This window comes from Neofelis nebulosa, chromosome 5 (assembly GCF_028018385.1).
Source record: "Neofelis nebulosa isolate mNeoNeb1 chromosome 5, mNeoNeb1.pri, whole genome shotgun sequence".
Lineage (NCBI taxonomy): Eukaryota > Metazoa > Chordata > Mammalia > Carnivora > Felidae > Neofelis > Neofelis nebulosa.
The window spans coordinates 86,058,939-86,071,881 of record NC_080786.1 but is presented as its reverse complement, the minus strand read 5'-3'; the positions used below and the strand labels follow the sequence as shown (position 1 = coordinate 86,071,881).

The 12,943-nt window shown below is 36.9% G+C and overlaps 1 protein-coding gene across 7 annotated transcripts in view; it reads left to right on the top strand.

The window, feature by feature from the left end:
* Positions 1-12,943, top strand: part of ACAP2 (ArfGAP with coiled-coil, ankyrin repeat and PH domains 2) — a 157,592-nt gene that overhangs the window by 62,325 nt on the left and 82,324 nt on the right. For 5 of the 7 annotated variants that reach the window (XM_058730902.1, XM_058730903.1, XM_058730906.1 and 2 more), the window contains exons 3-4: positions 8,720-8,839; positions 9,636-9,689. In XM_058730902.1, coding sequence (XP_058586885.1) covers positions 8,720-8,839; positions 9,636-9,689 — 174 coding nt within the window. Of the gene's footprint in view, positions 1-1,628; positions 2,127-8,719; positions 8,840-9,635; positions 9,690-12,943 lie in introns of those variants that run through there. The other 2 variants (XM_058730909.1, XM_058730904.1) reach the window with 2 other exon arrangements.

Here is a 12,943-nt window from a genome sequence, read left to right as displayed (position 1 = left end):
GTTGTCAACAGAACCTGACGCAGGGCTCAAACCCACAGACCACGAGATCATGACCTGAGCCAAAGTCGGACGCTTAACCGACTGAGCCACCCAGGAACCCCAAGCAGATACTTTTTAAATCACAGCTTAAGTACTACCAAACTTAGTTTCTTTTTCTTGTATTGCATTCTTTCTTTCACACATTTCCATTGAAATTATTATAATATTATCATTGTCTTTGGATTGTAGCATGGTTTAATAGTTAAGAACACAAAGCCTGGAGTAAGGCTGCCTGCGTTTGAATCTGGCTCTACCACTTACTAAGCTGTATGACCTTGGGCAAGTTCCTCAACCTTACTAGGCCTCAGTTTCTTCATCTCCAAAGTGGATAAAATTGGAGTATCTGTCTCATAGAGTTATTAGTAAGGTTATATAGATAAAATGTTTTAATATATGTTAAATGCTTAGTATGGTTCTTAGCACATGGTAAATTCTAAATAAATGTTAATGATGGTATCTCTTCAACAAATTATTAGCTTCTTGAAGACAGATTGTCTTTGAAGGATAAAAAAAACCCCTTATTTGATGTGCATTTACTATGTGTCAAGTGCTAAATTTTACTTGTATCTCCAACTGTCACAACAATGTTGCACAGTTAGCATTATACCCAATTTGCACATGAAAAAAAATGAGACTTAGGCTGTTACTTACTCCAGGGCAGTCGGCAAATAAGTTGTTTATATTCTCATCATTTGGAAAAGTACCTATGACATACTTATCACTTAGTAAAATCTTCCCTCTTTGTAGACTTAGATTATTCATTTATACCTGTCATCAGTGTCCTCTACTAAGGCGAAGTATCAAGTCAGTCCTTCTTCCTCAGTGGCTGCAGTGTAAGTATGGTTCAGCAGTATGACAATTCCATAGTCTCTCCAGCTCCTGTGATAGTGACCTCTATTCTAATTCTGATACCTGTTCTCATGGCCATAGCTATGCCTTACCTTTCAGAGTTCTCATCTCGGAAATCTGGAATGCTGATCTCTTACTTTCTTACTGGAGTCTCCAGTCCTTCCAGTTCTCATTTCACTCCTGCTTCTGTTCTTCAAGCTTAGCCAGCCCTCTCGTCTTTCAGGTTATAAACTTCTGATATTTTAGACCCCTTTTAAACTTACTGCCCTTTCAGTGCATTTGGGGCGGGGGGGGGGGTAGTTTTTGGAGATAAAATTCACTTAACATAAAATTCATCTTTTAAAGTGTACGATTCAGTGTTTTCAGTGTATTCACAGTATTGTGCTACCCTCACCAGTGTCTAACTCCGGAGAATTTCCATTACCCTAGAGAGAAATCCTGTGCCTGTTAGCAGTCACTCCCAATTTTCCTCTCCGTACATCCTCTGGCAGCCACTAATCTATATTCTGTCACTATGGATTTGCGTATTTTGAACATTTCATATAAGTGGAATCATAATTTGGCCTTTTGTGACTGGCATCTTTTCACTTACCATGTGTTTTTAAGGTTCATCTGCCCAGGTTGTAACCTGTTCCAGTATTTCTTTTTTTTAAAAAAAATTTTTTTTAACGTTTATTCATTTTTGAGAGACAGAACATGAGCGGGGAAGGGGCAGAGAGAGGGAGACACAGAATCTGAAACAGGCTCCAGGCTCTGAGCTGTCAGCACAGAGCCCAACGCGGGGCTTGAACTCACAAACTGCGAGATCCTGATCTGAGCCAAAGTTGGACACTCAACCTACTGAGCCACCCAGGCACCCCTCCAATATTTCCTTTTTATGACTGAATACTATGCCTTTGTATGGGTATACCACATTTTGTTTATTCATTCATTATTTGATGGACATTTGGGTTGTTTCCATTTTTTAGCTAATATGAATAATACTGCTATGAACACTTTCAGTCTGTTCTTAATTTTATTCCGTCGTTATTTTTCTTCTGGAGGCGTTCATTATCCTTCCATAACACCTACTCTACAGAATTCTTACTATATTAGCCTAACAATTTATATTCTCTGTGTCATATCTGGGCTATAAAGCCCTACAGGAGAAGTTACACAACTATTTCGTGAAACCAACTGGTGGAGCTACACATTCTTGGAATTCTTGATGCAAAGCAAATTTTCCAAGACTCATTCAGGTTATCTTATTATCTTTAACAGCTATTTTACTTCCCTGTTTTCTCAACATTTATCACTGTGTTCTTCTTTCTTAGTAGATGACTTTGACTCTGTCTTCTTTTTGGTGGGAACACATTTATTTCTTGCTCCTAATCTAGGAATTTATTTATTTAAAAATTTTTTTAAAGTCTTCATTCATTTTTGGGAGACAGAGACACAGTGTGAGTGGGGGAGGGGCAGAGGGAGGGGAATCACAGGATCTGAAGCAGGCTCTAGGCCCTGAGCTGTCAGCACAGAGCCCCAGCGGGGCTCAAACCCATGAACCGTGAGATCATGATCTGAGCCGAAGTTGGACACTTAACCGACTGAGTCACCCAGATGCCCCTAATCTAGAAATTTAGAATCTGTTCTTCTCTTTTCCCACTTTGCCTCCCATTTGAATGATAAAAGTATTCCTTTTCCTATGTAATTCCAAACTCTTAATTTCTTAGGACTTTGCTTTAGCCACTTTTCTCTTTTTTTTTTCCCCTCTATCACCTCTTTATTTTAAGTAGAAAGTGTTCAAGCTTCCCTTGAACAAAAACAAAACAAAACAAGACACACAAACCAAAAGCAAACAAGAAAACTCTGACAAGGAAACATAAATGTTTAGTAATTACCATGTGCCAGTAATGTTCTAAGAGCTTTATGTGCACTATTGTGAGAAACAAGCCCACTGACCCAATCAAAGGAGGATGCAGAGACTCGGAGCAAGTGAAGAGAGGCTGTAATCGATGTTCTTGCAAGTGTGTCTGATAGATAGGCACACTTGGGGCAGTTGCAGCAGGCAATTTATCTCCTAGGGTACAAGTCCCTCCCCTGATTGCTCTTTGGCTGAGTACTACAGAGGTTACAGCCTTACCCGGAAGCCTTACACCTATGCCCATGTAAGGCAAAAAGTTGTCTGATTGGAACAAATGCACATTCCTTGAGGTGACTCAGAGACTTCAGTTCTTTGGTGCACGCTCATTGCAAAGCCTGGAAGAACCAGGAAGTGAAGTGTCTCAGGGTTTGGGACTCCATTGTGTGTAGAGTTGGTACATGTTTCCAACAGGTTGTAAACCTATTGTTAACTAGAAGCATAGTTTTTATTTGGTATTTCTTTAAAAAAATTTTTTTTTAATGTTTATTTATTTTTGAGACAGAGAGACAGAGCATGAGCAGGGGAGGGGCAGAGAGAGAGGGAGACACAGAATCCAAAGCAGACTCCAGGCTCTGACCTGTCAGCACAGAGCTTGACATGGGGCTCGAACTCACAAACCTTTGAGATCATGACCTGAGCCGAAGTCAGATGCTTAACTGGCTGAGCCACCCAGGCGTACCTATTTGGTAATTCTGAAAAAGAATCATTTCAGTTACTTCTCACATCATCTTAACTCTTTTATAGTAACCTGATATGGTTTGGTACCATTGTGATCATATCAGACAGAAGAAACAAGTTTGCAGAGGTTAAGGTCATTCAGGATTATTTAGATGGTTAATGACAGCAGTAGAATTTGAACCTAAGCTGACTGAACCCAGAACCCTTGTGTTTTTATCCATATTGTTATACTACCAACCTCTCTTTCAGTTTTTATAGAACATTTCAATTTAATTATTTTTTAACTACTTAATTTGTTAAATAAGTATTTAATTTGTTGAATACCACCTGTGTGACACAAAACTCAAAGGTAGAGAAATCAGTGAGAAATTAGTCCTCCTCTAATCTCTTTCCTAGAGAACACTTGTGTGTCCTTCCAGAAGTTTTCTGACCATATAAAAGATTTTAAGTATTTGTGTTTCTCCTCTCCCCACTCCAACAAAAATACTAACACTGTTCTACATTTTACTTTTGGAAAACATATATCTTGGATTTTGGTTTTTGTTATTAATTATAGAGCTGCCTCATTCTTTTTAAAGGGTGAATTGTATTTCATTAATGGATATATCATAATTTATCCAGTTGTCTACTGATGGATACTTAGATTGTTGCCTGTATTTTACTGTGGCTGCAGTGAATGACTTCACATGTGTGTCATGTAGCTTATGTGAAAATTTTTGTGTATAATACTTTTCTAAAAGTGAAATTGCTAGGTTAGAGGGTAATTGTTTAAAATTTTGATAGCTCTTGCTAAACTGCCTTACATGGAAATTGTACCAATTTATATCCCCTCCCCCCAAAATGTGTGAGAGTGCCTGTTTCCCCATACCTACCCACTCTACAATAGCAAATTACCAAACTTTTGATCTTTGCTGTTCTGTAAAAAACAGTATTTTGCAATTTTTAAAAAAATTATGAGTGAGATTGATTTTTTTTTATGGGTATAGGGTGTATTTGAATTTTCTGGGAATTATCTGTACATATCTGTCGACCTTTTTTCTTTTTTCTTTTTTTCTAGTGGCTGGTTTGCTTTTCAAAGATGATTGTATACCCTTTCTTATAGCAGGGAAATTAGTCCCTTGTGATTGTTACTAATATTGTTTTCCCATTTTATTGTTTTTCTTTTGACTAAGTTTATTGTTTTTTTCTTATAGAAATGTTTTATGTTTTTGTAGTTGAATTGATGTTTCTGCTATGATTTTTGAGGTTTGCATCTTTCTCAAAAAGACTTCTGTTACTTTGAGATTATAAAAAATATTACCTCCTGTTTTCTCTTACTTTTCTCATTTAATGTTTCATGCTTAAATCTTTATTCCATCTGAAATTAATTTGAGCATTTGGAATTCAACTTGGTTTTTTGTTTTCTTTGTTCCCCATTAGATGGCTATCTAGGATCCGTATGTCATTTATTGGATATCTACCCCCCCCCCCCATTGGCTGGAAGTACTGCATATTTGTATCTGTTTCTTGACTCTGTTCTATTCCATTGAACAGTTTGTCTATTCACATCCATTACCAGACTTTTAACTACTGCACTTGTATAATACATTTTAATAATATATAAGGCTGGGGTGCCTGGGTGGCTCAGTTGATTAAGTGTCTCACGGGCTCAGGTCATGATCTCCCAGTTTGTGAGTTCAAGCCCCACATTGGGCTCTATGATGACAGCTCAGAGCCTGGAGCCTGCTTCAGATTCTGTGTCTCCCTCTCTCTCTGCCCCTCTTGTGTTCTCTTTGTCTCTCAAAAAATGAATAACGTTAAAAAAATTTTTAAAAATATAAGGCTTATGTCCCCATCTCATTATTCTTTTTGATTTTTTTCCGTCTTCTTGCATGTTAATGTTTACTCCATATGAATTTTAGAATTAGTTTTTCTGATTTTTAAGACATTATTTTTTGTAATTTTCTTTTTTGTGTGTGTTTGAGAGAGAGACTATGCGCACATTTGCATGAGCAGAGGGAGGGGCAGAAAGAGAGGATAGAGAGAATCCCAAACTGTCAGTGTGGAGTCTGATGCGGTGCTTAATCTCACAAACTGTGAGATCATGACCTGAGCCCAAATCAAGAGTTGGACACTTAACTGACTGAGCCAGCCAGGCACCTCTATTTTTTTGTAATTTTCTACTTGTTTGTTTGTAATTTTCAAACTGTTTAGAAGACTAATTTCTGCCAGCATTTCTCATAGTGAGTTTTATGAGATGTTGTTTCTATGAGAATGCTTCCTGTGAAGAGAATTCCACATCAAATATTTTTGAGAAATGTTACATATTATACTCTTCTAGGATTCACAGTACACATGAATATATATCAGAAGCTCTTTAAAGTTCAGCAATAAAGAAATCTGTTTAGCTTTTTAAACCTAGAGTTTGCCAGGGGTGCCTGGGTGGCTTAGTCGGTTGAGCATCCGACTTCAGCTCAGGTCATGATCTTGCAGTTTGTGGGTTCGAGCCCCGCTTCAGGCTCTGTGCTGACAGCTCAGGCCTGGAGACTGCCTCGGATTCTGTGTCCCCCCTCTCTCTGTCCTTCTCCTGCTCATGATCTGTCTCTCAAAAATAAATAAACGTTAAAAAAAAAATTTAAAAAAAACCCTAGAGTTTGCTAGATTTGTTTTATCACAGAATCCTTATTTTAGTATAGGATGTTCTTGTAGGGTATTCTGTAGAATTTATATGCATATATTGAGCTATCATTTTGTCGTCTTCATCTATAGTTCATAATTTACTGTAACCTAACAGCCCCCAGTCAGTTTCTCTTAAAATATTCTTGCCGGGGATGCTGGTGACTTTGCCACCAAACGCAATAGATGTTTTTTAAGTCTTTTTAAAACTTGACTTTTATGAGTTTTCGAACCATTCATCATCCGTCTTTTGATACAATGTTCTTTTTTCTACTTTGGTGAAATTATTCTCTTGCTTTTTCTCCTACTTTCCCTCTTCCTCTTTAGTCTCCTTTGTGTAATTTTCACTCTGCATCTGTCCTCTGCTCTCTGTCTAGGACATAACACTGTAGCACTGATACTGTATATTTTTTGATGCCTTCTGTATCTGTATCTACAGTCTTTTTTGAGTTGCAAACATCTGTGTTCATTTGTGTTTGATCAGCTTTCCACTTGGCTTATCTCACAGGCTCAACACAGTGAAAACAAGTTTTTTGCTGGCCAGTTTAATGTGTGAATTAGTAGTCCATGGCAGGCCAAGCTCAGGCTGAATTTCAGCTCCAACTTTCCCCTTGGTGGGACACAGTCGTCTGCATAAGTGTACCAGAGTACTTGATTGTAGTTCTTGAATTTGTCTCCCTTTTCTCTCCCTGCTTACTGCCTTAATTTAGACTCTCATGGTTTTTGGTCCAATCTCCTTATCTTTATTCTTTCTTTCCATGTTTTTATTTTTTCTCCTTTTAGATCATCATTCTAAGATGGAACTCAGGTGAACTCACCAATCATTGTCTTCACTTTTCCTTTCATACAAACTGTGAACATCTTAGCATTGTACACAAGGCTTGTCCTGATCTGGTCCTTGTATATATTTCTAACATCATACTTTTAATGCCACACATTTTCACACTGCACACTGCCTTTGTCCTGTCCACTGAGCTTCTGGGCCTTAGCACATGTTCTTCCTAGAGTAGTGTCTTCCCATTACTTTTGTCTGATTGGCTAATTCCTGTTGGTCTTCAGGGCTTTTCTCAAGTGTTACCTTTTCCAGGAATCCTTCCCTTATTTAAGCCCATAGTCCTGGTTAGATGTTCTTCCTTTGTTCCATCATGCTTGGTTTTGTCATGCATAGCAGTCGTGTTTTTGCTGTAGGGAATGTATCTGCTTGTCTGTTGGTTAGAATTAGAGCTTCTGAGAGAGATATTATGTTTTTTAAAAATTTTTTTAACTTTATTTTTTAAATTTACATGCAAGTTAGTTAACATATAGTGCAACAGGGATTTCAGGAGTAGATTCCTTAATGCCCCTTACCCATTTAGCCCATCCGCCCTCCCACAACCCCTCCACTAACCCTCTGTTTGTTCTCCATTTTTTTTTTTTTAATTTTTTTTTTAAACGTTTATTTATTTTTGAGACAGAGAGAGACAGAGCATGAACGGGGGAGGGGCAGAGAGAGAGGGAGACACAGAATCGGAAACAGGCTCCAGGCCCTGAGCCATCAGCCCAGAGCCCGACGCGGGGCTCGAACTCACGGACCGCGAGATCCTGACCTGAGCTGAAGTCGGACGCTCAACCGACTGCGCCACCCAGGCGCCCCTGTTCTCCATTTTTAAGAGTCTCTTATGTTTTGTCCTTCTCCCTGTTTTTATATTATTTATGTTTCCCTTCCCTTATGTTCATCTGTTTTGTGAGAGATTATATCTTTAACTTCTGTTCTTCTAGGCCCTAGGGTATAACAGTTTTAAAACATACTTCTGAGATCCTTTAGATGTTTTTTAAAGGTTTTTTTTTTTGGGGGGGGTGCTCTTCGTGGTGCCCTCCCACCCCTGCATTACCCCCTCAGTATCCTTTCCTTCTCCACTTTAAAAAGAAGAAAAAAAAAATATGTATATATATGTATTCACCCAAGATACTGCTTGATTAAAGAAAATGTTCTATGTTTGAATGAAAGGAGAAAAATAAGGAATGGAAAAAAGAAAGGGAGGGAGGAAAGGAATTAAAGAGAAAGAAAGATGAAAGAAAGTCTCAATTTTAACACTAGCACAGTGCCTAGGACAGTAGGCATTGGAGAAATATGGTTGATTAATCAATTCTGACATCTTCTTTGATAGATTGACACTGAAATGCCCAGCATGACTAACTCAACATGTCAGCTTATTCCCCTTTTCTCCAACATACCACAGGTTTTGAGTTTTTTTTTTTTTTTTTAATTTAAAATATTTTTTAACATACTGGTTGTTCTGCCTCAAGTTCCCTGTTCTTCCTAGACAAATTTTTATAGAATTAATTTATGGGCTTGAGTTTGACTTGATAAAATGATTTGTTGTTGTTATAACACACCTTCTGGGTCCTAAAAGGTCAACTGTTTTGGTACAACCCTCCTATGAATTTACTTTATAAGTCAGAGGGGAAAAGAGCAATTTTCAATTGGTCTATTTTGGATTTATTGATGAACCATAATTTATCTAAACTAGGCTAACTCATGAAGCTACTACTAACACTTGTTCAACTAAGTAATTTGTATAATTATTTTCAACCTGATGTAATGTTTTTCTTTTTCAGCTTGTGAAACTTTGTATCGCAATGATTGATACCGGAAAGGCCTTTTGTGTTGCAAATAAACAATTCATGAATGGGATTCGAGACCTGGCACAATATTCTAGTAATGATGCTGTAGTTGAGGTTAGTATTGTTAAAATTAGTTAATATGTTAAATGCAACAGGATATTAAAGAATTATGCATTCATTTATTAAACGTATTAGTGGCTATAGTGGTAAAAATAGGAATAGAAAAGCTATCACCTATTGGTCTTATTTTGTATAATTCTGTTTTCTAGCATAGTTAGAAGTTGATGGATGATTTGCATTGTGAATGTAAGCTTACTTCTGGTAGTGAGCTGAATCCTCTACAAGAGGGCCTGAGCAGGCAGAGGAGGATTATGCTCCCTAGTAGGAGCTTATAGGGGCAAGCAGAGAGCATTAAACCTTACGAATAGTATTTAGCTGTATGTATGGGGCTGTATAGGAAAGTTCTTGTCAGCTCGCTATGCTTGGTTAACTTAGACCCCTTGCTGTACTCTGTGGTATTATGTTATTTCTTCCAGGAGGAATAATACCTGGTTAGGTAATGGATGTGCCTTCATGATTATTTGACTCCGGGATGTCTAAATGTGCAGTCTTGATACACTCAATTTTACCTTTAGGTTTATATGTGCCATTACTATTTGTTAGCATACTCCTACTGATATGACAATATTAATTCTTTGACTGTTCTGGGGTTTTATGTCACTCTCCACATGTAGACTTGTCCTCTTTGCAGAGTATGCCCATGAGGCAATGCCATGAAATTGCCCTTGCAAGTAAATGTCATTGTTTACAATGTAACTTGATCTTTCTGTCAGAAATGCTGAAGTAACATTTTTGTGACCTATTTTGGTGGCTTTTAAATGACTTGGTTTTCTTTTGGTTTCTTTCATAGACAAGTTTAACCAAGTTTTCTGACAGTCTTCAAGAAATGATAAATTTTCACACAGTAAGTGTCAGCAAGTAGGTGTTACTATGACCATGTTAATATTTAGTATATTCCTTGAGTGGCAGTATTTTACAAAAGTACTTAAGTTGTAATTCGGTAACTTTAAATTGTCAGCTTTTTAGTTGGGTGGATCTAACGTGTGTGTGTGTGTGTGAGACAGAGAGAGATTTTATTTCTCGTTCTAGTAAGGTGAACTTAATATCACTGAAATATATACCCATAAGAGCTATATTTTTTTGTTTAAGTTGTGCCTTTGGGAGTTCTTAAGGAATTATTTTAAGAATGACGAAGTAAAAGTCATCATTCTAAATTTAGCTATTTCTTTTAAATACTTACAAATATATCCTCTTTGTCTTATCAGTTGCCAGTATTAAAGACTGCTGTATTCTTTGGGCTATTTATATGTGTCTTTAAGATTTGAGGGCATTTAGCCTTCAAGAATGAGGGATACTTTTAGAATGTCAAGAAATTCCTTTATAAATTTTGTAAAACTTTACTGAAAACATGGTAGCTATGAGTTATACATTCTTTTTTTAAAATTTTTATTGAGATATAATTGACATTATGTTAGTTTTATGTATACAGCGATTCCAAGTAACGATTCTGTATTTGTATATACTACAAAATGATTACTGCAGTAAGTTCAGTTAACACGTGTACCTGTACGTAGTTATAATTTATTTTTCTTGTGATGAGAATTTTTAAGACTCACTCTCCTACCTACTTTCAAATATGCAGTACAGTATTATTAACTGTAGTCATCATGCTGTTTGTTACCTCCCTACAACATATTCATTGAATATTTTATAGAAATTTACACCCTTTGAACCCTTTCACCCGCTACCCCCGCCTCAGGCAGCCACCAGTCTGTTCTCTATATGCTTGAGCTCATTTTTTGTTGTTGTTGTTATTTTTCAAAGATTTTTTTCTTGTTTCTTTTCTTTTTTTTTAGAGAGAGAGTGTGAGCAGGACAGGGGCAGAGGGAGAGAGAGAAAACCTTAGCAGGCTCTGCGCTTAGTGTGGAGCCTGACGTGGGGCTTGATCTCACTACTTGATCATGACCTGAGCTGAAATCAAGAGTCGGATGCTTAAATGACTGAGTCACCCAGACACCCTTATTTTTAAAATTTTACATCTGAGTGCAGACACTATTTTTCTTTTTCTGACTTATTTTGCTTAGCATAATACCTGCAAGATCCATCTGTGTTGTTGCAAATGTCAGGAGTTCATTATTTTTTATAGATGAGTAGTATTTCAGTGTGTGTGTGTGTGTGTGTGTGTGTGTGTGTGTGTGTGCGCGCGCGCGCGCATGCGTGTGTATGTGTATTACATCTTTATCCACTCATCCATTGATGGATATTTAGGGTGTTTCCATATCTTGACTATTGTAAATAATGCTGCAGTGAACATGGAGGTGCATATATCTTTTCAAATTAGTGTTTTCACTTTTTTCTGATCATACCTAGAAGTGGAATTGCTGGATCATATGGTAGTTCTAATTTTAATTTTTTGAGGAATTTCCATACTGTTTTCCACCATTGGTGGCTGCACCGATTTGCATTGGCACCAACAGTGTACAAGTGTTTCCTTTTCTCTGTGTCCTTGCCAACATTTGTTATTTCTTGTCCTTTTGGGTTTTTTTTTTTCTTGTCTGTTTGATAATAGCCATTCTAACAGGTATGAGGTGATGTCTCATTGCATTTTGATTTACATTTCCCTGATGATTAGTGGTGTAGAACATCTTTTCATGTATATGTTAGCCAGTTGTATGTTTTCTTTGGAAACGTGTATTCAGACCATATGCCCATTTTTTAATCGGATTTTTTTTTTCCTATTGAGCTGTATGAGGTCCTTCCCCCCTTCCTTCCTTCCTTCCTTCCTTCCTTCCTTCCTTCCTTCCTTCCTTCCTTCCTTCCTTCCTTCCTTCCTGATATTAACCCCTTATCAAATATATGATTTGCAGATATTTTCTGCCATTCAGTAGTTGCTTTTTCACTTTGTTGTTGGTTTCCTTTGCAGTGCAGAGACTTTTTAGTTTGATGTAGTCCCACTTGTTTATTTTTCCTTTTGTTGCCTTTGTTTTGGTATCAAATTGAAAAAATCATTGCCAGGACTGATGTCAAGGAGGTTACTGCCTGTGTTTTCTTCTAGGAGTTTTATTCTAGCACCTGGCAATACAGAGGGTTCTGGTCTTATTTTCAAGTCTTTAATCTATTTTGACTTAATTTTTGTGTTATGTGCTTCTTAAAAAATTTTAAAAAGCTTAACATATATGACTGTCATATAATTATTTGGTGCTTCAAAATTATCAACACATACTCTTTATAAAAATCTGCCAGTTTTTGGTTCTTAGTTTATTTGATTTTCTTACTTTTTTGGGTTTTTTTGGTCAAATTAAGGGTAAAGTTATCTGGTGATATTTATTTTAATTGTACTTCAAATTTTAGCTGTTCTGAAGTTAGCATGTACAAGTGTTGCTTCATTTCCGGGTTTCAGTTCTTTTGAGTATAGATCCAGGTGTGGAATTACTGGTGCATATGATACTTCTATACTACTTCCTTCTTAAGGAAACACTGAACTGTTTTTCACAGAGCCTGCACCATTTTACACTTCCAGCAGCAATGTGTGAGTGTTCTGGTTTTTCACATCCTTGTCAACGTTTATTATTTTCCATTTTTTTGATCACAGCTGTCCTAGTAGGTGTGAAGTAGTGTCTCACTGTGGTTTTGATCTGTACTTCTCCGATGCTTAATACAGTTGAGCATGTTTTCATGTGTTTATTGGCCATTGTGTGTTTTCTGCCATTGTTACCATCGTGGCCATTTGAGTCCTTTGCCTGTTTTTAAATTGGAATTTTAAAAACTGAATTCTTTGTATATTTTGGATATTAATTCTTATCAGATAAATATGTAAATATTTTCTCCCATTCTGTATAGGTTGTCTTTTCAGTTTCTTGATAATATCCTCTGATGCACAAAAGTTAATTTTGATGAAATTCAGTTTATTTTTTTTGTTGCTCCTGCTTTTGGGGTCATATCCAAAAATCCATCGCCAAATCCCAGATCATGAAGATTTATCCCTTTGTTTTCTTCTAAGAGGTTTTTTTAGTTTTTTAAAAAGTAATCTCTACACACATCATGGGGCTCAAACTTATAACCCCAAGTTGAAGAGTTGCATGCTCAATTGACTGAGCCAGCCTGGCACCCCTCTTCTTAGCATTTTATGGTTGTATCTCTAATATTTTGCACCAATTT